The sequence below is a fragment of the Pan paniscus genome, chromosome 13 (genome assembly GCF_029289425.2).
Source record: "Pan paniscus chromosome 13, NHGRI_mPanPan1-v2.0_pri, whole genome shotgun sequence".
NCBI lineage: Eukaryota > Metazoa > Chordata > Mammalia > Primates > Hominidae > Pan > Pan paniscus.
The window spans coordinates 54,345,443-54,372,985 of record NC_073262.2 but is presented as its reverse complement, the minus strand read 5'-3'; the positions used below and the strand labels follow the sequence as shown (position 1 = coordinate 54,372,985).

Genomic DNA, 27,543 nt, shown 5'->3' with positions numbered 1-27,543 from the left:
CAGGGAACAAACGTCTCACATTTGGTTAACTGACCATTTCACTTACTCTTTGAAGTGCAGCTTTGACTCGAGCATTTTCCAGGTTGGAATTAGAGTACCACAGACTTCCATTAAGTTGGAAATAAGGATGAAATGGAACATACGCCAGTTAGAAGGAAAGCAAAAATCTAAGAGCTGTTACTATATCTCACCAAATAAATATATAAAATAACCTTAATGTCTGGAGTAAGGAAGCTGGTCAGAAATCTCAAAAACATTGTTTTGGGTAAAACTTTGATGATTTTACATAATGAGGATGACACAGCAAAGAAATGTAACCTTTCTCTTGGTGTTTTAGGTTGAATACAAAGCTGACTACAATAGCTGGATGAAAGGTTGTGGCTGGGTGCCTTTTGGGTCCTTAGAAATGGAAAAGGCAAAGCGAGCTTCAGACATCCTCAATGAGGTAAAGCCACTGGGTGTGTCAGAGGGAGAGTGGTGACTGTGTTGTGTTAAAGCTCTCAAAAGCATGGACAGTGCTCCTTCATTGCTTCATTCTCAGTCACTGTTGCTGAGGAAAAGAGCTTACCACATGCACGAATTACCCAGGGAGACCAGCACAAACCTTTATATTACCAAAATCATTTATGTTAACCATTCCTTACAGAAATATTTTTAACAATTTTATTAAGGTATAACTTGTTAACCATTTACGTTAACCATTCATTTATGTTAGCCATTCATTATAGAAATATTTTTAACAATTTTATTAAGGTATAACTTGCATACAATAAAAGTAATTCACATTAAGTGTACACTTTGACAAGTTTTAATAAATTCATATAATTGTGCAGTCATCACTGCAATTGAATTTTAAAATGCTGCAATACCCCAAAAAGTTTCCCCCCAAAATTTCAGCTCTCATCTTCAGCCCCAGGCAACCACTGATTTGCATTCTGTCTCTAAAGTTTTATCTTTTCTAGAAATTTATTTTGTATCTGGCTTCTTTCACTTCATGTAATGTTTCTGCTTGTAATTTGGTTTTTTAAAATTATTAAGTAAATCTTTTGTATGGATTTATTAGGTTGGTACAAAAGTAATTGCAGTTTTGACATTAAAAGTAATGGCAAGAACCACCGTTACTTTTGCCCCAGCATAATACACACCACATTGTTATTATTGCTTCACCGGTTGGGGGATATGTGGATGGTTTCTATTTTTTTGTGATTATGAATAATGCAGTTATTATAGAAATCGTCTTTGAAGAATTATTCCATATGTCATATTCTGGTTGGCTTTGAAGTAATGTATAAATTATAATTCAGTGTAAGAAAAAATAGTGATGATCTTGAGGCTCATAAGGCAGCAAGATTATCTGTCCCTCCCCTGTGACAGTTGAAGAGTCTCACTGCTGTCAGGTGAGTACATCCTCAAGGAGGGCAGACTACACAAAGGACAGAGGTGTGGTATGAGGGTTGTCTTCCACGCTCAAGTTTTACTTCTTGTTCGGTGTTTTGTTTTCAATGAAAATCATTTTGTCTGCTCAAAGATCTTCCAGAAGAAAGTTCTGGGTTAGTGGTTTTTAGAAGTCTGAAGCCGAAAGAGTGATGATGCTAACTGGGATGTACAATATGCACAAAGGAAGAGGACTGGGAAAATAAATAGAGACGCATACAGGAATAAGGTAGCTAGAAGTTGCCAGCTCCTAGTGGGCACACCTCCCCAGGGTCTCCTCTGCAGTGCCCCTTCAGCGTTTTGGTGATAACTTACGTACTAACCACATTAAGACTTGCAGAGCAAAAGTCCTGTCTCTCTTAATAATTCCTAGCTGTTGGCCTAGTTCCTCAATTCCTCCTTCCTCAACCGGACACCTTATTGATGCCATTTGCTGATGGAGTAACAGGGAAAAAGAGAACTTGTTTGTGCCATGCAAAGACACTCCAATCTCCTTGCTTGTTTTCTGTTAAACCTTTAGAAAACTTGGTGATGTTTCCAGATTCTGCTTAGCTGAGGGTGTCTTCTTTCATGTCATAGGCAAGAATTAAGAAAGGAGTCTGTCTGGTTCCTGAGAGCAGTATATGTGTCTGTGCTGTCCCAAACTATCCACAATTAAATGGATTTTTAAAGATATTGACTTTTGCATTGCATTCATCAGGCCAATCAAGAATCTAGTGTTTCTGCATTTTAAAATCATGAAAAACTCTTCCTTTTCGCTTCAAAATAAATTTCAAGGATTTTGACATATTAATCTTCAGTGGAAAACAAGATTGTTTTTCTCTTTTTGATTTGCCAAACAGAAAAAATATCGCCAACATCCAGACACACTCAAGTTTACCTCGATTGAAGATGCTCCAATTACAGTACAGTCTAAAATTAACCAGGCCCAGAGGAGTGATGTAAGTGTTAATGCTATCTATATGTTAATAGATGTTAACTAATACAAATACATTTGTATTTCAAATGTACTGATCACCTCTAGTTATTATACAATATGAAGAGACCCAATTACACAAGCATCTGTAGAATTCCCCAGCTGTTCATTAATAAAGCATGCCTAATTCATATATTTACAGTAATGTATATTGTGCTGACTGTCCTTTTAGCCATTTGACATTTCTTTCTAAGGAAAAGGTAAGAGGGACTTCTTTTAATGACAACAAAAACTACAAGCCTTTTTCTAGGAAAGACCAGAAAGAATGAGTATATCAAATGGGGAGCAGTTATATTTTAAGTCAGAGCTAAAAAAAAAAAATCATATATAATCAAAACCATCCCTAAGTCCTTTTAATTGCCCACAAAATATAATATAGGTGGTTGGTGTTTCCCACCCTATTACACTTTCCTGAGCTAGGCCCAGAGGTTCCTACTGCAAGTTCCAAGGGATCTTTGCAAAACTGAATAAGCACTGAGACAGTATCCTAAGCAACTGCATGTGTGACCTTGAATGCCTACAGATATTTGCACGTGAATACGCAAATGCACAAAGAGTGTCCTTCCTAAAACCACCTCTGTGAAATATGATCCATTAGGAAATTATTTTCTGGTGCCATTAAATTTTCTTTCTACTTTATTTGTTTGTTTATGCATTTTTTTCTCTTTCAGATTGCTTACAAAGCCAAAGGAGAGGAAATTATTCACAAATACAACCTGCCACCAGACCTGCCCCAGTTCATCCAGGCTAAAGTTAATGCCTACAATATCAGTGAGGTGCGTGGGTGGACTCACGGGCTGATGCGTGTGTCCAGACTTTACTAACACAGTCTCTAAGTTGTACTTAAATGACATTTTTCTTTCAGAATATGTACAAAGCAGACTTGAAAGACTTGAGCAAGAAGGGATATGACCTGAGAACTGATGCGATTCCCATCAGAGCTGCCAAAGCTGCCAGGCAGGCGGCGAGTGACGTAAGTCCAGCTGTGGTCATACATGGGCAACTAGAAAATGTGGGTGGGTGGGCTTGGGGTCTGACGATGACCCAAAAGTCTCCATGCATGCAGTCCCCAATTGGAAGCAAATCTGATTGAAAACTATTTAGGAAATAAAGTTCCCTAAATAGATTTAAATTTTCTGGAGGGAAAGGATTTGTATAACCTTCTACTGATCAGTTCTAATCAAGCCCCCTCATTTAAAATTCTCGTGTATAGTTCTACACTAACTCACATTACTTCTCTTGTGGAGATCCAGAAGTGACTTACCATTTAAGTCATAATAGCCTCCTGATGGTAAAATGTTATCTCAAAACTTTATTAATTTATATGATTTCCTTCTTTCCCTTTCTTCTCCCTTTTTCCTTCGTTACTTCTGTAGACAGGTGAATAGGCCTCAATTTCACCACCTCTAATAGCCAGTCTTTGGGTTCTATTACAGTTAAGAATTTTATTTCTTATCCTATTTATCTTTAACCAAGATGTGAACTGAAGTCATTTTGCTCTTTGAGATTTAAATAAAATTGGCTCAAGCCCCCATCTGTTATTCTATAGGGAGTGGAATCCCCCTCCCCATGATTTCTGTGGAGTCTCCGAGGTTTTTGTTTCTCTGCTTACCTCTGGCTCCTGGCTGGCTTGAGCTCATCTGCGCCCTCCTCCTGCGGGTCTCCTCTTGCTGCTCTGTATGACCCAGAAATGAAACACAACCCCTTCCTTTTGACTTCCCAGAGTCCCAAACACCACTTTACTGATTGTTTGAAATTAGGTTTACATCGCTCCAGTGTAAATATGTGATGATTGAATAACAAATGTCCTCGTTCTGAAATGCCCCTGTCCCACCCAGAAGTTCTCACCCACCCCCTTTCTCTGTGGGTACTTTCCTCCAGCTGCCCCTGCCCCAACTTTCCACGAACCTTCCCTCATTTCTCTGCTTCTCAGTGTCCCACAGTGCCCTCCACATATCTCCGAGGAAGCTCAGTCCCCCTCACTTTGTTATCCAGAGCCAGTTAGTGTTTACCCCCCTCCTGGCTCTGGGTCTCCCTTTGAATATCCAAGGACTTATTAAATTCTACTATCATTAATATTAACATCCTACCACTACTACTAAAAATTCTAAAACTAATTAAATATCCAGCTACTTGTGCTCTAGTAGCACAATGTAATTGGTAGAGATTGTGACATATTTATCTTTTCATTTTTCTCTACCAATGTCTAAATGCAAAGGAAGAATATAAAGATCTGTTTTGTTACTGATACAAATTATGGTAATGCCCCATCTCAACCTCACTTGGATAGGCAGAAACAGCTATAGACAATCAAATGGGTTCCATAATACATAACATTTTTATTTTAAGCAGGCTACATTTCAGAGCATATGCAAGTGAATTGTTAATTGTTTGGTTATTGAAGTACAGTAATTTTTGGGAAGCTCAATTACTTCAAATCATGGCCTCATTGTTTAGTAAAACCCTCAAAACTACATTTTAAATTATGCCCACCTTTGTTTACAATAGGTTCAGTACAAAAAAGACTATGAAAAGGCTAAAGGGAAAATGGTTGGCTTCCAAAGTCTTCAAGATGACCCTAAACTGGTTCATTATATGAACGTGGCCAAGATACAATCAGATCGGGAGTATAAAAAAGACTATGAGAAGATAAAAACCAAATACAACACGCCCCATGATATGTTCAATGTCGTGGCGGCTAAGAAAGCCCAGGATGTGGTCAGCAATGTCAACTATAAGCATTCTCTCCATCATTACACCTACTTGCCTGACGCCATGGACCTGGAGCTGTCTAAGAACATGATGCAGATACAGAGTGATGTAAGTGTCATTTACTTCTCAAGAAACCCCCCTATTAAGTTCAGAGCCTGCCATGAAAAGAACCCTGTCCTAGGCCCTCACTCCTCTTTTCTCCATTGCTGTAGAACGTCTACAAGGAAGACTACAACAGCTGGATGAAAGGCATTGGCTGGATTCCTATTGGCAGTCTCGACGTCGAAAAAGTTAAAAAGGCCGGTGATGCTCTGAATGAAAAGAAGTACAGGCAACATCCAGACACCCTCAAATTTACCAGCATCGTGGACTCCCCAGTTATGGTCCAGGCAAAACAGAACACGAAGCAAGTCAGTGATGTGAGTACAATAAAATAGAGAGGACAGAGGATATGGAGGAAGCTTTTTAGAAAAGTAAACAGCAGCCCAATATTTTTTTTTTCTGGGCCAATATCTTTCCATTTTAAATTATTTTGTTTATTTAATTTTTAAAAAATTACAGTTATGTGTAGTTTGGGCACTAACATTTTCTTCTCTCTTGCTTTTTATCTTCCTTTTTTAAAAAAATGTTCCTTTTTAACTGTCTTTGAAATATTGTGTTATTGAATAAACTTGACATGGTGAAAAAATTCTATTCTAGGACTACACACATACACATGCAAACACATACATACACAGAATTTAAGCTTAAATCCCAGACACTTTATTGTGGCAGATTTGTTGTATTCAATTCCACATTAAGTTTCTCATATTTTCTTTTCATATATAAGACATTAATACAGAGAAGTAATACATATGAATATATGTTTTTGCTCCTAAGAATTCAGCATGCACAATTATCACAGAGACTTTTTAACTTACATCTGATTGAGGTGAGTATCGTTCGCCTGCCTGTCCATGAGCAGCGTCTATGCTCTGGCTAAAGTCAAAGTTTCTAAAGGAAAGTTTGGTATACAGAAGATCAAAAGCATTCACTCGTTTATTTATTTAATGAATGCTTTTTGAACATTTACCATGTGCCAGGCACTGTATTACCTGCTGATGGCATAAAGATGAAATAGATGAGGATTCATGGGATATAGAAATTCACAAGAATGTAGGGTAAGAGCATAAGACAAAGACATGGCTACAAACAGAGCATTGTCATCCAGAGAGACAAATGCCGCAGGAGAGGAAAATGTTAAATACAAGGGAGGTGTCTTGCACACAGGTAACTGCCTACCAGAGTTTCCCAGGCAAGTGAGAGAAGTGAGCATTCCTGGCAAAAGGAACAATATAACAGCAGTAGAAAAGGAATGAACAATATAACAGCAGTAGGAAAGGAATGAAAAAGTGTAAAAGCAAAAGGTTCAGGATTGTAACCTGATTAGTAAGGGACTCGTATGCTAATTTTTAGAGTCTGGATATTAGGGGGTAGGTAAGAAGAGATGTTGAATATGTTTAATCAATGGAGCCGCATTATCAGGCCTGTGTTTTAAAAGACAATGCTGGCCCCAAGTGTGGAGACTTTGGAAAGAGGAGAGACTGGAGGTGAGAAGATGAATTAAAAGGCTGTCACCGAAATCCAAAGAAGGCTTAATTGGACTGAAGCTAAGGCAGTAGCAATGGCAGAGAAGGAGCTGTGTAGAAGGTCGAATTCATGAATCTGTCATTGCTTAGATATTGTTCTTAAAGGCAATGAGGACTTAGAGGTAACTCTTTGGGTCCTAGAAGAAATTATTTATTATTTGGGGATTAATTTAGCTATTAGCCATGTCAGATTTTATCTTGGGTACATGCATACCAGTTTACATGTCATATTCCATATAGTCATGCCTTGGAAATAAGGATATATATGAGAAATGAGAATTATGAGATTGAAAATCTACTTGTGATTCTGGCTCTATTTTAGTTTTAGGAACTAAGTAATATATTTCTAATACCAGGAGGAGGATGCAGTAAGATTTCTGCATCACATACTTTGACATCTTTCAGTCAAAAGTGTATATAATTCTTTAAAGTAACAACATAGGGCAAATATGAAATAGTGAGCCTTTTGAGTATACTAGATTCATGTATAAGCACCTCTACATTATGAGGAAATTATTGTATGCTTTCACTGATACAATTATAATTTGGAAAGTTTTTAGCAGAAGTGAAAAACTTATTCTAACTACTACTTTCTCTCTAGGGATAAAAAAATAGAAACTAACAAAAGTGGAAGAGCTATTAACTCACAGGCAAATAATAAATTGATTTGGCTTTGGTGAATTCTATTATTCTTGCTAGGGTTTCATGGTTGAATTTACCTTCCATTCATCTTGGGCAGTGAACAATTTCTATTTTCTTAAGGATTTTTTCTCCTTCTATTTTAACACACAAGACTTGTTGGTATTAAAGATAATAAGATGCTTGTTTTATTTAAAAAAATAGGAAAATGCCTTTAATGATTTTTAACACTAGAAAATCATGGGTGATTGTGCTAAAAATAACTCTTTAAAGCAAACAATTAATAGATTTTCCTTTTTGCACTATGTGAAATGCATTTTATTGCAGATCTTATACAAGGCTAAAGGAGAAGATGTGAAACATAAATACACCATGAGTCCTGATCTTCCTCAGTTTCTCCAGGCCAAGTGCAATGCTTACAATATAAGTGACGTAAGTAGGGTCTTTGCTGGGATGTGAAATTCGGACCTGACAATAAAATCATAGACTTTAAGAGTAGGATGGTGCCTTGACAATTTATTTAGGCCCATTTCTCACAAATCCCCTACTGGAACATATCCCATAAGGATGGTTCTTTACCTCTTCAGTTGGCCTTTTCAAGTGTAGGACAATTTTAAAGGACATAACATTCTTCTCTATGTAGAGCTCATCATCTATTCCCCTAAAACTTCACTTGGTTTTCCTAGTTTTGCATGTGGGGGAGGTTATTATCCTCCAGAAACATAAGAATAAATGAGCTCCCTTTTAAAATAACAACCCTACAATTTCTAAACCTGACCACCAGGTCTTCTCTTGACGTTCCTTTCATGAGAATGAACAACTTCATTGTCTCTAGTTGGTCCTCACATACCATGGTTTCCAGAACCTTTATTTGTTTTTCTCTGGATCCAGTCTTTCAATATTCCTCTCTTCAATATGTGTCAAAACCAGATGTAGGTGAATAATTAGTGCAGAGTCCAAAGATCTCATGCTACACACAGTGTGACACTTTGCCAATGTGATTTCCTAAAGCAGTATGTGCTATGGGGGATTCCTTCAACTTCTGTCTGGAAAAGAACAAAACAATCCCAGCAGTTGAGGAATCACTTACAGATGCTGACATTCTGTTTGCTTTTCTGTCCAGGTCTGTTATAAACGGGATTGGCATGACTTAATAGCCAAGGGCAACAATGTGCTGGGCGATGCTATTCCCATCACTGCAGCCAAGGCATCGAGAAACATTGCCAGTGATGTGAGTACAAATTTTAGGTGAAGTTTAGGTGTTTGCCTTTTTGAAAAGTAATCAAATGCTTGTTTAAATTGATACCTTATTGAAAGAAATATGTTAAATTAATGGCATTTAAATTCTCAAAATATTGTTTGGAAAACCTGTCACTTTTAGAAACATTTTTGTGGTTCTTTTGAGTTGACCCCACTTGGTAGAGCTGTCATAAATCTGACAGTGGCTTTCTCCTTTGATTCATAGCCGGAATTACCTTCACTGACACATTTCCCTGACAGCCCACATTTATTTTCAGTGGGAACACCCTGACTGACATTACCACATTAAATTCAAATGACTGCCTGCATTATAATTGTATTAAAAAGATTGAAAAGATGTTATATAAAATGTACAGATTTTTATAAACCAAAGAGGGAAAAGTCCACTTTTTTAGGATATAATTTTGATTCATGTAAATTGATGTCCATTTCCTGTAACAGAAAAAGTATACACTTCTACTCCTTTCCATCTTTGAAAAACAAAATTTTGGCCGGGCATGGTTGCTCACGCCTGGCCAAAATTTCAGAAGGGCGGATCACGAGGTCAGGAGATCGAATGGTGGCGGGCGCCTGTAGTCCCAGCTGCTAGGGAGGCTGAGGCCCGAGAATGGCGTGAACCCGGGAGGCGGAGCTTGCAGTGAGCCGAGATTGCGCCACTGCACTCCAGCCTGGGCGACAGAGGGAGACTCCATCTCAAAAAAAAAAAAAAGAAAAAGAAAAATTTTTAGAAAGCATGCATGCCCTGCAGAGTTCACTGTTACATGCTATCCCAGGGAATAAAATCTTGGTTTGAGAAAAGAGAAGAAAGAAACCAACCAGGTATACAGACCACATAGGAAATAGAGGTGTAAAAACTCTGCTACTTTCCTTGTAGGAATGATACTGAAAACATCTTCCTCGGAGGTCTGCACACGATGCACATCACTATGAAATACATTTCTAGTTTAAGTAGAAAGTGAAAGTCTACAGTATAACTTTATTCTTTTTTTTTTCTTTTTTTTTTTTAGCACTTACACAGTGATTTTTCACATGTTAGAAATTACTTGACGATCCTTTTGCCTGCTAAACTCTTATTTATGAATTAAGGCTTAAATAGCAGGAGCTGAAAGTCTGCAGGGTTTAAGTGGATTTGAATTCTCTTGCATAACAGTTGAGGTTCTGACCTGTTACAAGATTGCTCAATCTATATCCCATTGCTGATTCCAGCAGTGAGAGGCTTTGGACAGCAGAACTTTTTCCATTAGGTTTTTATTGATGGGAAAACCCCACAGCAGGTCCTTACTGTGGCTTCTTAATTTATTTGCAGCTATTTCAGCAGTGAGCTTGGAAAGCAGCTGCTGATAAAAGGAGTCAGTGAAGGCCCAGCTATCCTATAGCTGGCACTCATATTTGTGATGTAAATAACATATTAAATAGAAACCTATGAAACCCTATGAAACCAAGAGATATTGGCCTTATATTTAGAATGTGTCATGTTCATATTAAGTGTGAAAATTCAGTTTGTTTAAAATAAAGTTCCACATGCAAATTATCTGTAGGAGTCATAGCAAAGAAAATAAACTGATCTTGAATTTATCGTGACACTCACTTGTAACTCCAATATATGTTTTCACTGAACTTTTTGGAGGGGGTTGTGGTTTGCATTTTTTGTACACTCTTGAGAAAGTCACAAAGCTCTGAGTGTCTTTATGTGTGAAAGTAATTGCAGCACTAATGCCATCAATGCCTAGGACTTTGCTAACCCAATTCTGCCTCCACAGTATAAATACAAGGAAGCTTATGAGAAGTCAAAGGGAAAGCATGTGGGTTTCAGAAGCCTCCAGGATGATCCCAAGCTGGTCCACTATATGAATGTGGCAAAGCTGCAGTCTGATCGTGAATACAAGAAGAACTATGAGAACACCAAAACCAGCTACCATACCCCTGGGGACATGGTTAGCATCACAGCTGCAAAGATGGCCCAGGATGTCGCTACCAATGTCAACTACAAACAGCCATTGCATCATTACACATACCTACCTGACGCCATGAGTCTTGAGCATACGAGGAATGTCAATCAAATTCAGAGTGATGTAAGTATGTGTAACAACAGACCCAGAGATGTTTGCACTTAAAGGATGATCACTTCTCGCTTTTATTAGACTTCATACTACAGTAAGCTATTTGACAAATGCACTTTAGAATAAACAACCATTACTGAAAGACTACCAAAGGCATGGTAGACAAGCTGTTTTTGCCTGCTTTCTGTGCTTATATCATAATTATTGATGTTGTCTTTATTAACTTATGGATGAAAGATAAAACTATATTCCACTAACTATGAGAGCCACTTTGATTCACAGCAAGAGGAGATGGGTATTCCTGATGGGTTGGCTGCAATGGTGATAGATACAAAATGCAAAAATAGAAGAATTTTCTATCCTTCCTGAATTTGGGAAAGGTGTTTTTTTTTTTTCCTTTATTAACTCAAGGTCACAATGTCATCCATGTAAATCTCTGTAATGAGTCATCTAAAATTAACCAGGAAGGTTTTGTGCTTGCAACATGATTGATGGAGAGTTGCATGGAAAGGTGTTTAACATTCAGAGCCTCTCCTGCTGCAGGAGCCAGATTTCTGTTAGAATTGTCCTCTGTAAAGGAAAGAAGTGTTATACATTTATTGGCACTCGATAAAAATATTGCTCCCCAGATGAGCTCAAGCATAGCCTAGGTGGACAGTATGGATGTAATTTAGTTTTGAAGTCTTCAGTGGAATCAAAGGAAAGCCCAATTTATTGTCAAAAGTGACAAAATACTTTTTAGCAGCACCCATAGTGACCTGGATTCCCCTCTGTGTTGCATAATGCACTCTAAAGCATGATCATTTCTCTCTATTTTATTAGGCTTCATAATACAGTAAGTGATTTGAAAAAAATGCTTTAAGATAAACAACCATTATAGAAAGTACCAATTTATTGTCAAAAGTGACAAAATTTTTTTTAGCAGTACCCATGAAAATATGTGACCTAGATTCCCTTCTGTGTTGTATAATGCACTCTAACAACAGAACAGCTTCTTCTTATTACCACACTCCAGATAAGCTCTGTGACAGACAGTCAGACATGAGCATGCTGAAGAGTTGCTATTCATTTCCCTTGGATAGAATTGCAGATCCCAGAAACATCCCTTGAATATTCTCCAGGGTATCTTCTCATATTAGCTTACCCTTTTACAGAATGTGTATAAAGACGAGTATAACAGCTTCTTGAAGGGCATCGGATGGATCCCTATTGGTTCCCTGGAGGTGGAGAAGGTCAAGAAAGCAGGCGATGCATTAAATGAGAGGAAGTATCGACAGCACCCAGATACCATCAAGTTCACAAGTGTGCCTGATTCCATGGGCATGGTGTTGGCTCAGCATAACACAAAGCAGCTAAGTGATGTGAGTGCTTTCCTTTCAAAATGATTTGCCCGTAAATAACCACACGTGTCTGAGCCACTCCTCCATCCTTCTTAATTCAATGTGTGAGGATGCATCTATGTTAGCAAATAAACTGCTTTCATAGGTATGAGAGAAAGGGCTGCCTTTTGAGGCAACTGGGATCTTGAACATGGGAAAAACAGGGAGATGAAAATGGGGGACTATTCCAAATTTGCTTTGTTTTCCAAATGTAGAGAGCCTGTGCTATTCATAAGCGGATATGCATTATACATATGAAATAACATTATTACTATTATTATCTGTGGCTCTGTATGAATTGCAAAACAAGCTATTTATTGCTCTTGGTTGCAATATTTCTACCTAGCCACATAGGGAAGAGGCATAATGTCCTAATCCCCTCGCATAATAGCTCCATGTTCTGAGAGGCAATCTTAGAATGAGGCCTCTAGGGAGGAGATAAGCAGTTTATTTGCAGTCATCTGGGATCTCATTCTGAGACCACGTCTGTATGGACTCTTACACCGTGGACTCATACCACATCTGTATGTCTCATTCTGAGACACGTCTGTATGGACTCTTATTCTTTCTGTCAGAAGCTAATTACAATGCTGAGGGCCTCACATGACTTGTTAATTTTAGAGTTCTGTTAAAATGCCTCCACCAGAAAGAGACAGGTAAGTAAAAAGCAAAGAGACTTTTTGTATTTTAGCCCCAGATTTTGGAAGGTGGGGAAATGCTTTGCTTGCCTTGGATTTGAAGATCTATGGATCTTAGCTCCTGCCCCCACATTATCACAGATGTCTAAGGGTTAATTCTATCTTAGGAGTAATAACTGGTGTCAATTCTTTTTCTTTTGTACTGAGCGATATGTCACTTCTCATGGTGTTTTTCCAGTTAGCTAGGCAAACTGTACACTCACTATATAAAGTCTTCCACATCACAATAAATGCCATCAACATCTACCTCGTTACTCAAGCTGGAAACTTGGCAGTCACGGTTAACACCTCCCTGTGTGAACTCCCACATCCAGTACCTCTGCTGAGTCAGCTTCCTAAATATCTCTCAGCCAGTCTGCTCTCAAATGCCACCAACCCTACTTCCAGCTTCTGTATGGCTTGTGTGGACAACTGCAATAACCTGTTATCTGGACTCCCTGCCTGAGGTCTCAAACAATCACAAGAGCCTGTCTTAAAACACGAATCAAATCATGTCCCTCTTATGTGTAAAACCTCTTAGGAATTTCTTGAATGTGAAGTGAAATCCAAACTCATCAACTTGACAAAAGACCCTCCTCTCTGTGGCCCTTCTGCACCTTCTGTCTAATACTGCTCCACCCCCACGTCTACCCAGGCACATTCCAGCCCTGTGACTTGGACTGCTTTCATTTACTCAAGGTGGCCAGGCCATTTCCAGCCTCAGATCCCGAACACTCTTCCTCTGCCCCTCTCTCTAAGTTTGAGCGTAAATGTTACCTCTGCAGAGTGGCTTTACTGACCATCCTTGTTTCTTTGCTACAATGATTCCATTGACAACACATCACAAATTCTAGTGATAGTTTGTAGTTTACATGTTTTATGTCTGTCCTTTCTATTGGACAGTAAGCTCCAACAGGACAGATCTGCCTTCCTCACCTCTTTAAACACAGAACTTACCACCCTGCCTGGCCCACAGTGCTGTCCAATAAATACTGGTAGAATGGGAACATAAATGCGTCTACCAGGGCCCCTCCCTTATGACAGAGTAGGCATTTGTCTCGTAAATGGAAAACACAAATGATAGCCTTCCGTTTTAAAGGAGTCTCTGCTTGATGAAATTTATATTATGTCAGCTAATGATATGTGCATGCTGTCTCCTTTGTTTTTAGTTGAACTACAAGGTGGAGGGAGAGAAACTGAAGCACAAGTATACTATTGACCCCGAATTGCCTCAGTTTATTCAAGCCAAAGTCAACGCCCTCAACATGAGTGATGTGAGTATTTGGCCCAGTGCTAATATTGCGTATGCGGGCCTCTCCTTTCTGGTTCTTTGCAACTCTTGCCCTGAGAATTGTAGGGGGGGCAATTCAGTGTGGACCCTGAGCCTCCACATTAAACCCTTAACCATGCAACATGAGCCAAGGGGGCTGCAATAAAATTTTGCTTAATACAGGCTTTTCCAAACTATGGGCTGTGACTTATTAGTGGGTTGTAAAGTCAGTCAAGTAAGTCGTGTCCCATTTAAAAAAAAATGGAACATGAGACAGACAAGATTGGAAAACACAAGAGTGCCTAGTCTGTAGTATGGAAAATATTGCTTTTTACAACTTTTAATTATTTATTAAAACATCCAAAAAAGTTTAGTTTTCTTCACAAAATCTTTTTTTGTATGTAACTAGCCTTTCTCTTGAGTAGTCTAGACATCTAATTGGTGGTAATGTTTAAATCCACTATTATGAATTGTTTCCTTTTTTAAAAAAAGGATATTGATAAATCCTAATTTAAAAACATAATAAAACTTGGATAAAATTGTTAATTTTTTAAAAGATGGCTTATTCATTCTTTCCAATGTTTTTAGGCTCTGTTTCATATCCAACTATACATTCCTGTGCTTTTGTTTCATTAAGGGGAAAGACTTTTCTAAGTAATATTTAAGCATTAAGATCAATTAAAGCTGAGTTGTACTACATCTGGATTTTTAGTTTTAGTATTCATATCTTCCTATAAGCTTGAAATGCTTCATTACAAGAAACGTTTTTCCAAAAGTATTATATATTTATTATAGAAAAGTTGGAAAATATAGAAAATTATGAAAAATAAATGAAAACCTTCTGTTATCCAACAGTCAAAGCATTACCTTTCTGTTGCTTTGTTATGCAAGCATATACATTTTTTGATCAGTTGAGATTATACTGTGTATACAGTTTACTGATCCTTTTAAGTAAAATCAATTATATACATAAAAGACAAACTAATAGTCCTAACTTCATAGATTGTCTTAATAGAAAGGGATCTATTACGACATGTTTTATAAGAAACATTTTGGCATTCTGTTCCATTCCTCTTTTAATGATGTCAAATAATAAAATAACCTCTACTTTTTTGAAGGCTCATTATAAAGCAGATTGGAAGAAAACCATTGCCAAGGGCTATGATTTGAGACCAGATGCCATCCCAATTGTTGCTGCAAAAAGTTCAAGGAATATTGCTAGTGATGTAAGTCTAACTTAAAAGTAGGAAACTTTCTGTCTATCTAAAAGACTTCAGGAGTTCAAGACCAGCCTGGGCAACATAGCAAGACCCTGTCTCTACAGAAATAAAAAAAAAAATTAGCCAGATGTGGTGGCGTGTACCTGTAGTTCCAACTATTTGAGAGGCTGAGATGGGAGGATCTCTTTAACCCAGGAGTTTGAAGCTGCAGTGAGCAGCCTGGGTGATAGAGTGAGATCCCGTCTCTAAAAAAGAAAAAAAAAAAAATCTATATGTGATGTATAAGATTGCATCAACTACATAAAGAAGCAAGTAAAGAAATTATAATATAAAAATATTTCCTAAAATCCTAATTGCCAATTACGTTATTTATATTGCCTCACTTAAAATATTTTTCACATATTTAAAAGCTTAATAAAGTTTTAGAAGAAAATTCTTTTTTAAAAACTGTGAAGTACTTAAAACTTTCATTAGTATCATTGTTATGAACTTAAAAACCACTTTTTATTTGGATTTTGTCATGAAAAAAGTCATGATATACTAAAATATCACTAAATTAGAAAAGTCTCCAAGTATTTTAAAATAATTCAGTGTTTTAATTTTATAATTTCCATGAAGAAAAAAAATCCATGGAAATAGAAATATGGAAAACCAGAAAAAATATTTTGCTAATTCTTTCTGGTTTTTCGTATTTCTATTTCCATGGATTATATAACAGGATTTTAGTTAATTACATAACAGGATTTTAGTTAATTTTTTTTTACAAATTAAGTTATATTCCTATATGAATTGACATAATAAATGCCTTGATAGAGAAAAAAGGCATTAATTTCAAGATTAATACACTAATTTGTATTAGGGCTGAAATTTACTCATACAAATACTTTTTAAGGTAATACAAATTAATAATGGAAATATAGTCATAAAAAAGCATACATTGACCAGACATGGTGGCTCACACGTCTAATCCTAGCACTTTGGGAAGCTGAGGAGGGAGGGCCCCAGAGGCTGCAGGGAGTCATGACTGCACCATTGCACTCTAGCCTGGGGGACAGAGCAAGACCCTGTCTCAACAAAAAAACCAAAAAAACAAAAAAAGCATACATCAAATGCTTCATAAGCCAACTTCTCAGGAACCTTTGAGTATATTCAAATAATCTACTTATGAAGAGTATTAATATAAACTATTCCATTATTCCATTTTTAATCATCTCCAGGGCAGGTCTCAAGATGAGCCATTAAAAATATTTTGCTAATTGTTTATTTTAAAATACAAAAAAAACTTCGATGTTACCTAGATTCAGACTGAAGTTGGCTTTTGCTTAATTTGTTGTATAAATTCAGTTTATATCAGACTTCTATGCTAGCTAACTTCTGTTTGCCCTTTGTTTTCAAATAGTGCAAATATAAGGAGGCCTACGAGAAAGCCAAAGGCAAGCAAGTTGGATTTCTCAGTCTTCAGGATGATCCTAAACTGGTTCACTACATGAATGTGGCCAAAATCCAGTCTGATCGTGAGTACAAAAAGGGCTATGAAGCCAGCAAGACCAAGTACCACACACCTCTGGATATGGTCAGTGTGACAGCTGCAAAGAAATCTCAGGAGGTTGCCACCAACGCCAACTACAGACAGTCATACCACCACTACACTCTCCTGCCCGATGCCTTGAATGTGGAGCACTCCAGGAATGCCATGCAGATTCAGAGCGATGTATGTACTGGTTACCAAGTTGTTATCCATTTCTAATGGGTGGGAGGGAAAAACAGGAGCCACTTACTCCATCCCACACCTGGCTGCACTCACTGTAATTAAGGATTCCCTCCAGAACTCAGAGTTTTAGGATTTCACTCATTTGAACTATAGGTGGCTTTGTTGTTAATTTTATGTATATGCATACAAATATATTTCAAATGTTGGTATTAGACCCAAACATATGATGTTGTCTGTGAAAAATTAGGAGGCTCAAATAGATGTTATATAATTTTCCTTCCAGTGCAAAATTCTGTTAATTTTTCATTTATTTTCCTCAAGAAAGTTAACTTGTTAAAGGAATTGCTGGGTCAGGATTTCCTGTTCAAAACCACTATGAATGCAATTACTTTTTTAATTAATTTCTTCTGAAAGACTGTAGGGAGTAAAAAGCAGATTATTCTCCCCCTCCCAGCTTCTCTATTTCTTTTTGATTGTAAGTAAATCACATAGCCAAAGAAACCCAAGCCCTGACTCTTTCTGAAATGAAATTTTTTTTCTCACTGTAAAGAATCTGTACAAATCTGACTTCACCAATTGGATGAAAGGGATTGGCTGGGTGCCCATAGAGTCCCTGGAGGTGGAGAAGGCAAAGAAAGCAGGAGAGATTCTTAGTGAGAAGAAGTATCGCCAGCACCCCGAGAAGCTGAAGTTCACGTACGCCATGGACACAATGGAACAGGCACTTAACAAGAGTAACAAACTGAACATGGACAAGGTAAGGACTCACCTGCCAGCCTCGCCCACGGAACCCTCATGGTGTTCATGCCATTGAGCCTGGCAGTGCCCCCATCGTCTCCTACAGTGTTTCTTTCTGATCGTCTTGGTGCTGGTGGTGGGAGGGGGACTCTATTGCTTCCATCATGTTTAGAGCATTCTCTTTCATAGTGACCCCTCAGATCATCTCTCAACAGCATGTTAAGAATGTGACAGAACCACAAAACTCCACATGGTTGTGCGGTGGGGGCAAGATGGTATTTGGTGCTTTGGTGGTAGAGGGTTGCCTTATTCAACAATTTTTTTCTCATTGTGTATTTAGTTTACTTGGCCCATCTTTTTGTTATTTCATCCATTTTCTAATATCCATTTAACCTCTTTTACCATGGAGTTGCAAATCTCTTCCTCTTGCTAGCATTGGGTCAAACTTGTCCTGCTGTAAAATCATGCACCTGACTTTTTATTGCAGAGGCTCTACACTGAAAAATGGAACAAGGACAAGGCCACCATTCATGTCATGCCTGACACACCGGATATTTTACTCTCCAGAGTAAACCAAATCACCATGAGTGATGTAAGTAGGTTAACAACAGCAAAAGCTGGGGAGAAGGTTAAAGGGAACTGATACTTATGTCTGCATTCTACATACCAACCACTTTGTAGTCAGGACCTCTATTCTAACCCCAATAACAAGATGCTGTTGTTTTTCTATTTTATTGTTTAGAAACTGTACAAAGCTGGCTGGGAAGAAGAAAAGAAGAAAGGATATGACCTGAGGCCTGATGCCATTGCAATAAAGGCTGCAAGAGCCTCTAGAGACATTGCCAGTGATGTAAGTGCTTCCACTGGGCCTTTTTGGGGTTGAGCAAGTAAGAACAAATGCGCTAAGCTTGTGTGTATGTAGGAGCAGTGGTCAGCTCCATTCAGTGTTGGTGGGAATGCCATCCCATGTGACACAAGACACCTCCCTTCACCCCATCCAAGTACCCTCTAATCATCTGTTCATTATTTAATGTAAGTAGTGACTGAGTCTTGTTAAAATAAGTAGCCTTTAGAGTCTATTCAAATCACTTACAATCCTAAGCAAATGTAAAGATGCAATCTACATGTTTTACCAGGAGGCCCATGACCAGGCCCTCTCTTTAAAGATGCACCATGAGAAATCCTGCCTGCAGCCTTTTCTGTCACTTAGACAACTGAGTGGGGAAATCTGCTTTCTAAATCTCTCTAAACCAATTTATTTACACATCTCTTCGATTAACTCTGAGATTATTTTCTTTCCATGGACTCAAGTCTCGGGGAAAAAAAAAATGAAGTAAAAAGAGTTTGCTCCCTCACGAGTGCCTCCCTTCTAATTTTAGAGTAGCTCTAAAACCCTTCATCTAAGACAAAGCTAACATCACCTAGCAAATGGTACTTTGTTCTCTTTTACCATTTTCATCACCATAATTTCTTCTCTGTCCACAGTACAAATACAAGAAAGCCTATGAACAAGCCAAAGGGAAACACATTGGCTTCCGGAGCCTGGAAGATGACCCTAAGCTGGTGCACTTCATGCAAGTGGCCAAGATGCAGTCAGACCAGGAATACAAGAAGGGATATGAGAAATCCAAGACCTCCTTCCACACCCCGGTGGACATGCTCAGTGTGGTGGCAGCCAAGAAGTCTCAGGAAGCGGCCACCAATGCCAACTACAGGAACGTGATCCATACCTACAACATGCTTCCTGATGCCATGAGCTTTGAATTGGCCAAAAATATGATGCAGATTCAAAGTGATGTACGTGAAAACCACATTTGCAGAGTGTTTACTCCGGATAATAAGCAATCATGAGTGACCATAAGTAATGACGTTTTGAAAATCCTGAAAGAAATTCATCTGCAATTTCCCAACATAGTGTTTCATTTGTTACCTTAGATTGAATTCATGTCCTTTAACAAAAGGAGATCAATTCTAGAAACTAAAGTCTTGTTTTCTACTATTTTTGCTGGGAGCATTGTTGGATTCTGAATTCCACAACAGCAAATGGAACTTCATTTCAGAAAGAGTGTATTGAAAGAAATATGTCTAGCAAAGATGGTCAAAAGCATAATAGGCTTTTAATAGAGGATTAAAAGGGAAAGTAAGAAATCAGATAACCTGATAGCTCCAGCCCCTCCCTCCCAACCGGGTTTCATTCTACCACTTCTAACTTTGCAATTGCCTACCTTACTAATGAAATTTTGAGAAGGTGATGACTGAGGCAGCCTTTAGACTAAATATAAGGAAGACAGAGAAAGAATAGAGCCAAGAATTTAGCTAAAGAGTCCATTTGATGGTTGGAGAGGTGAATTAAGTTACAAACCCAAAGCAGACGAAAGCAAGGCTACATTTCTCTTTGGGAATGTGAGGGCTGAGCTATTAATTGTCAGGGAGGTAGTAAGTGCTTGAATGAAAGCAGCCATGGCACAGGTGTAGAGAGAAATGTCAAAGCTGAGGACGAAAAAATGAAATTTACACAAAGTACCAGGAAGGTTTCTGGCATACCTGAGGGAATTGTAATGGTGGTGGTTGATCAAAGACAGTGAAAGAGAAAAATGGGGTTTCCATAGTCTTCTGTTAACCAAGGGGACTTGGGAATTTTTATAAGAAAGGTCAGCATAGTTGCTTTTCTCAAGGAGATAACAGTCACCTGGGAGATGAATCTATGTGGTATTTCTTAGTACTTTTTCTTTATGAAGGCATTGAGAAAAACAAGTCACAAAGACATTTCTGCTTATTTTTAATTTATCATGCAAGGAAATATAAAAAGGATAAAAGTTTAGGGAAGAAATGGTTGAAGTTCAACATGCTATTGGTTAAATACCAATATTCAAGCAAATATTGAAGTGGAAAAGTTACAGAAAAGTTACAAATGAAGTGGAAGTTACAGAATGTTAAACACACACTTAGGATTCTTGGGAAGTTCCAGTTTCTTCTCATAATTTAATTTTTCCTCTTTTGCAGAATCAGTACAAGGCTGACTATGCTGACTTCATGAAGGGCATTGGATGGCTCCCTCTGGGCTCCCTGGAAGCAGAGAAAAACAAGAAAGCCATGGAGATTATTAGTGAAAAGAAGTACCGCCAGCACCCAGACACTTTGAAGTATTCCACATTGATGGACTCGATGAACATGGTTTTGGCCCAGAATAATGCAAAAATTATGAACGAAGTAAGTCTTTCAATAATGCAGTGTTTCATATGCATCAGAGAGAATCCAGGTATAATTTACATTTAATCCACAGGTTTTGCTAATACAGTTATAGGGCATCACACTTGAGGTTATTTTACCTAGAAAAAGAGTCTTGTCGTTAAAAAAAAAAAGAATAGGAATTCTTTCTTTCTTTTTTTTTTTTTTTTGAGACGGAGTCTCGCTCTGTCGCCCAGGCTGGAGTGCAGTGGCGCGATCTCGGCTCACTGCAAGCTCCGCCTCCCGGGTTCACGCCATTCTCCTGCCTCAGCCTCCCGAGTAGCTGGGACTACAGGCGCCCGCTACCACGCCCGGCTAATTTTTTGTATTTTTAGTAGAGACGGGGTTTCACCGTGTTAGCCAGGATGGTCTCGATCTCCTGACCTCGTGATCCGCCCGCCTCGGCCTCCCAAAGTGCTAGGAATTATTTCTAACTAGTAGTCTTCAAATCTTCAATGAACCATCCTATCTCATTGACATAACCAAATAAATAGGGACTTTTTCTTTTACTGCACCTCTTGAAAATGAGTCCTGTTTGTCTAAGGTGAGGTTGAATAGACATTCATGACACTGAATCAGCAGATTTCCTGATGGTAGCTGGTGTTGGAAACCACCTCCCAAACCCCAGCTTGCTTTCTGCTTTGATGGGATCAAAGAAAATTCCAAGATTACATGCCTGTAGCAGCATTTCAAACCAGGACGTTCTCTGGGTAATCTTGAGGGCAATTGTTCTACATCAGTGTTTCCTTGGTTCATGAATTATTCCAGCTTTTAGAAAAGACTTACTCTATTTTTACATTGATTTGCAATAAGAGATCAAGACCAACAAGTACAATCAACCTTGAACATCTGTTTTTGAAGTTAAAAGTAATAAAATAACTGCAGCAGCACTGGTGGATCAAAATGAGAAATGCCTTTGATAACAGAGAAAAAGATGATTTGGATCTAAACGTGAAACAGTTGCAGAAAATAATGGCCATAGTTGTGCTAGAAAGATAGAACTGTATTATGCTAAGCCACGGAGCAAACCCCCTGGAGTCTTCAGAGAATTGAATGATTTGTGGAGATCAACCTCCTTGAAAGGGACCTGCCTCAAAGACAAGGCACAAATTTCTGTGCCTCTTTTAAGATTTAAATCTAAACTACCATGAGGATATCTATTTTTTTCAGTGTTAGTGATTAACATTTCAGGATAATGATGCCAAGAGGAGAATCATAGAACTAGCACGTACTGGCACCAAGAGACATCTTGATGACCATCAAGTTGAATCCTCCCATTGCAGAGTTGAGAAAAGAACAGCCCAGAGAAGCAAAGCACCTCCCACACAGCGGGTCAACAGCAGGGTCTGGACTAGAACAGGGATTCTGATAACTAGTCACCACTCTTTCCACTAGCATTTCACTGTCCAATACTATTACTACTAGCCACATGTGTTGATTTATATTTACATAAATCATATTAATAATTCAGTTTCTCATTCACATTAGCTACATTTCAAGTACTCAATCGGCCTATGTGGCTAGGTTCTACCATATTGGATTATGCAGAACATTTCCATCATTGCAGAAAGTTCTATTGTATAGTGCTGGTCTAAAACAGAGTTCAGAAAAATGACTGTTTTTGTAAATAAAGTTTTATAGTGACACAACCACAGCTGTTTGTTGGCGTGTGGTCTCTGGCTGCTTTTGGACTACAACAGCAGAGTTGAGTAGCTAATGACAGCAATTGTTTAGCCCACAAAGCCTGAAATTTAAGGAATTTCTGTCTATACAGAAAAAGTTTGCCAATCTCTAGTCCAGAAAAAGGTTATTCTTATTTTAATTAAGATGGGCTAAAACAAAGAGATAGCATTTATCATCTATTGCATTTGCAAAAATTAAAAAGCTGTGTTACATGCAATATCTGTAAGGGAGTTTCTGTTAAAGCAAACTTTTAATGGGCCATTTGTTAATGTTCGTTAAAATTTAAAACTCAGGTATCATTACCCTATAGAAATCCTTATATATGTGTGCAAAGATACACATACATACATACATACACACACACAAGAATATGTTTTGCAGTTTAGGGTTTCTGAAAGGAGATGCTAAGATGAAAATTGGAGTACAGAGTATTTTTTAGGGATCCTAGTCTTTGGGAAGAAGGACTAGGCTGGAGGAGAAGTTGAACAGTGATGCTGGCATGACAAAGTCTTGGCCAGTCCCACAGAGGGCTCTCAAGTGTCTCTGTCAGTAGAGACCTGCACTGAACTGAAATGGCTAGATCTTTGTACCCCCACTTTGATGAGTTGTTGAATGTGGTTATCTGGGAAGGGCATACTCTTGAGTGAGACAGCTGGTGACTAGAGACCATTTGCCAAAAGCTGGGGAATCAGGTCCTTCCTTGAATGAGTATATTGGTGGCACATCTCCATGTCACCACAAGGATCATGGCATTGCTTGTAGCAGAAAAAGGCTAGAGGCCATAAGTTAAATATTCATCACCAGAGAACTGGTTAAATTAATTAGATTATACCTCCTAATGAAATACTATGTAGCTCTAAAAATGAATGAAGTAAATTATTTTAAGAAGGTTCAAAGATGTCTAACCTATATTATTAAGTTAAAAATCAAGATGTAGAACATGACTTCATGTATATTTAAAAAGGACTATATGTGTGTTTTAATTTACAGAGAAAATTTTAGGAGGCAAATGCTACCTCCATGCTGTAAGATAAGGGGAAAAAGCATTTTTACTTTCCATCTTACATCCTCCCTGCTGTATTGTTTGAATAAGCAACTTTTCCATTAAAATTTTTTTGGGCCAGGTGCAGTGGCTCATGCCTGTAATACTAGCACTTTGGAAGGTGAAGGCAGGTGGATTGCTTGAGCTCAGGAGTTTGAAACCAGCCTGGGCAACATGGCAAAAACCCATCTCTACAAAAAATACAAAAATTAGCCAGGCATGGTAGTGCATGCCTGTAGTCCCAGCTCCTCAGGAGGCTGAGGTGGGAGGATGGATTGTTTGAGCCTGGGAGGTGGAGGTTGCAGTGAGCCATAATTGCACTACTGCACTCCAGCCTGGGTGACAGCACGAGACTCTGTCTCAAAAATAATAAATAAATAAATTAATTAATTTAAACCTAGCTAATAAAAATACATGAAATATTGATATATATGTACAATGATATGTATGTACTAAGTGAGCTTCTTTTAAGATTTTAAACACTAATTTACACTGTTTTTTTCCTAGCATCTCTACAAACAAGCATGGGAGGCTGACAAAACCAAAGTCCACATCATGCCTGATATCCCCCAGATTATTTTGGCAAAGGCAAATGCAATTAATATGAGTGATGTAAGTATAGTTCCCCCTGTTGTCATCTTTCTCTCCAGCAGATTTGAACCAGTAAGAACAAATTAATTAATATCTCTCTCAGTTATGAGAGTGAATGTTTTAAAAATAATGGTAGAAATCCACACATGAGACTCTTTCTAATTTTGCTTTGCGGAGTTGGAGTAGGACTGTCGATGGGGTTGGGCCAAGCAGTTAAGAATTTGAACGGTGATTGGATTTTGTTCTAGGGGGGCACTCCTTATTAAATTGAGAGATTTGGTAGAAAGAAACAGGCTCCGGGGCCAGGAGAAGAGAAAAAGGAAATGAGAGTCCTAGAATTTCGTTCTTAGAGAGCCCTTCCATCAAGCCTTTGAGATGGTTCTAAAGAAGGGATTAAATGGAAAGGGAAGAAGAACATTTTGAAGAATCTGGGGCAAAACCCCAAAACAAAGAATGTGCAAATGTATTGATATTTTATTTCATTTCCTTTTTCATCCTAATCATAGTTGCTAGGAAATCCTCTAATCCTATTTTTATCATTTCTTTGTTTGAATTCCACAGAGATTTGGAATAGCTGACCTTTTTTTTTAATTGTAGATTTCACATTATTATACAAATAAAAGTGCTGATTATAAAACAGTGACGTTTTCTTTTGATGTAAGAATAAGGCTGTTTTGTAGTCTTCCTTTAACTCTTATTTGCATCAATAAGAATCTGGGACTTTCACATTTTTTAAAGTATATTTACAACCTAATAGAGACCAGTAACTTTTACTTTTTCAGGTAGTTTCTTGAAAATATGTTTAAGTTTGTTATAGATTGTTTTTCAAACACAGTTATGTTACTTGTAAGAACATTCAGCCACTGAAGCACCAATGAAGCATTCTGCTCAAAAACAAAAAAAAAGACGCCACAGTGGTAGTTTACTCTTCTAAAATAAATCCAGGCTTTCATATTTAGAAGAAAACTCTTCCCTTTGCCTCTCTTTACAGAAACTCTACAAACTTTCCTTGGAAGAGTCTAAAAAGAAAGGCTATGATCTCAGACCTGATGCAATTCCTATCAAAGCTGCCAAGGCTTCCAGAGATATTGCAAGTGATGTAAGTCCAGAGGAAAGCAGTCACCTGGCTGGGGGTTTCTAAGGAACCGAAATAATAAGGGCTGAGTTCTGGAAACACTGAGTGGACACAATATGAAAAACAGTGGGTCTCACTCTCTGTGAATGCTTCTTAACCTTGCTTTTGTGTTTTCTCTGATATTTCTGAAAAAACACCAAGCTAACCACATGGTGACCCTCATAGATGTCAGCTCCCTGACTCATGAGATCTAGATAAACTTACTTTGAATCTGTCACCAAGGCTATGGCTTATAGAAATTCAAAGCCCTTCACTAAGCTTTCTTGGTGAAAGTCTTGTGTTGTTCTTGCCTCCTCCTTCTTCGGATCTGATTTTCTAACAGGATGTCTCATGTATGCAAGGGTGCTGATCATTTGGGCTCATGATAGTTGATGAGTAAATAATCAGGAATTTTTGCAAACCAGTTGTTAAACCATCGGTGGCTTGATATCAGCTGTGATGGGCATATTTACACCACAGAAATTGGCAAACACTACAAAGTGAGGCTTTCCCTGCGCTGGCCGGCAAAAAAGCAGGTGTACCAACACATCACTGTCATGACATGCCACCTATATGAAACTCAATTCTTTCATTTGGTTGTTTCCACAAGAAATCCACTCACAGGGAACATTTAATGACTTGGAGGTCCTGGGAGGAGCATATTTCAAAACAATCTTTCCTTGGTCACCCATCAGTTTTACTTTCTCTCCCATCTCTGTTCTTCATCTTCCCTACCTATCCAGCCCATCCCATTCTCTCTTATTATCCTGAGAACTCCAAATTCTTCTCCCCTCTATTACGCTGGAGTAATTTGGCTCTACTAGCTTCTACCCCCAACTTGCACACGCAACCCCAAAAGGAGACAGGCAGAAAAAGAAGCTCTCCATGGATCAAGATCTCCCCTCTGTAGAAGAAAGTTGGGATGATAAATAGTACAATTTCTTCCCCGTTATAGCAGTTTAGAGAGTCTTAAAGGAAAAGGAGCTCCACGAATATAAAGCTATTCTAAAATTACACTGTGTGTCTCATAATTGAAGCTTTTCTCATCAGTAAATGACTGACAGAATAATTTCTCAGGGCAGCATTAAGAGAAATGTTCTGTTTTTTTGCCTTTTTTTTTTCATCTTCTGTGTTCTTTTTACCTACTAAAGGCCTCTTTAGCACTAACAGCAAAGTACATGCATAAGTCAGTGTGATGCATCATCACAAAATCTGGGTTCTAATCCTCAGTGGCCTCAGCAGGTTGCTCAGCTCTCTGGGTCTCAGCTTATTCATCTATAAAATGAGGAGAGTAATAAGAACTTTTCTATCTACCTCACAAGGGAGAGTTGTATTCAGTTACATCAATAAATATGAAAAATTAGTTTGTGAACTATAGAGCTCTATACAAATATAATTTTTAATTATATTTTATAATTATACAAAAATAATATAGCATATTGACACTAGATCGATTTTTAGTCAAAGGAATTGCTCTGTGTAAAAACTCATATTTTCTTCACAGTATAAATACAAGTACAATTATGAAAAAGGGAAGGGGAAAATGGTTGGTTTCCGCAGTCTCGAGGATGATCCCAAATTAGTCCATTCCATGCAAGTGGCTAAGATGCAATCTGATCGGGAGTACAAGAAAAACTATGAGAATACAAAGACCAGCTACCACACCCCTGCCGACATGCTCAGTGTCACGGCTGCAAAGGATGCCCAAGCCAACATCACCAACACTAACTACAAGCACCTGATTCACAAGTACATCCTCCTTCCAGATGCAATGAACATTGAGCTGACCAGGAATATGAATCGCATACAGAGTGATGTAAGGCTTTCTTCTACTTGGGTGATGGTTGGAATCCTAGCATGGGAAGGGAGATCACAGTCTGTTTACATGCCATGGTTTGTGTCTAAATGGATAAGATAAAGTAGAATTTGCTTATCTTCTTTATAGAATGAATATAAGCAAGATTACAATGAATGGTACAAAGGGCTTGGCTGGAGTCCAGCAGGTTCTCTGGAAGTGGAGAAGGCCAAGAAAGCAACTGAATATGCCAGTGATCAGAAATACCGCCAGCACCCGAGCAACTTCCAGTTTAAGAAGCTGGCTGATTCCATGGACATGGTGCTTGCCAAGCAGAATGCACATACCATGAACAAGGTACAGAGAACAGTGGCCGTCCACACAGC

General features: G+C 38.3%; 1 protein-coding gene across 1 annotated transcript in view; it reads left to right on the top strand.

Annotated features, from left to right (window-relative positions):
* The window catches only part of NEB (nebulin), a 241,876-nt gene that overhangs the window by 43,959 nt on the left and 170,374 nt on the right, over positions 1-27,543 (top strand). The window contains exons 28-49 of the mRNA XM_034954281.3: positions 338-445; positions 2,277-2,375; positions 3,082-3,186; positions 3,276-3,383; positions 4,919-5,230; positions 5,335-5,541; positions 7,717-7,821; positions 8,513-8,620; positions 10,410-10,721; positions 11,864-12,070; positions 13,935-14,039; positions 15,154-15,261; positions 16,655-16,966; positions 17,517-17,723; positions 18,192-18,296; positions 18,447-18,554; positions 19,190-19,501; positions 20,708-20,914; positions 24,165-24,269; positions 25,240-25,347; positions 26,867-27,178; positions 27,308-27,514. Of these exons, the coding sequence (XP_034810172.2) occupies positions 338-445; positions 2,277-2,375; positions 3,082-3,186; positions 3,276-3,383; positions 4,919-5,230; positions 5,335-5,541; positions 7,717-7,821; positions 8,513-8,620; positions 10,410-10,721; positions 11,864-12,070; positions 13,935-14,039; positions 15,154-15,261; positions 16,655-16,966; positions 17,517-17,723; positions 18,192-18,296; positions 18,447-18,554; positions 19,190-19,501; positions 20,708-20,914; positions 24,165-24,269; positions 25,240-25,347; positions 26,867-27,178; positions 27,308-27,514 (3,867 nt within the window). The remainder of the gene's footprint in view (positions 1-337; positions 446-2,276; positions 2,376-3,081; positions 3,187-3,275; positions 3,384-4,918; positions 5,231-5,334; positions 5,542-7,716; positions 7,822-8,512; positions 8,621-10,409; positions 10,722-11,863; positions 12,071-13,934; positions 14,040-15,153; positions 15,262-16,654; positions 16,967-17,516; positions 17,724-18,191; positions 18,297-18,446; positions 18,555-19,189; positions 19,502-20,707; positions 20,915-24,164; positions 24,270-25,239; positions 25,348-26,866; positions 27,179-27,307; positions 27,515-27,543) is intronic.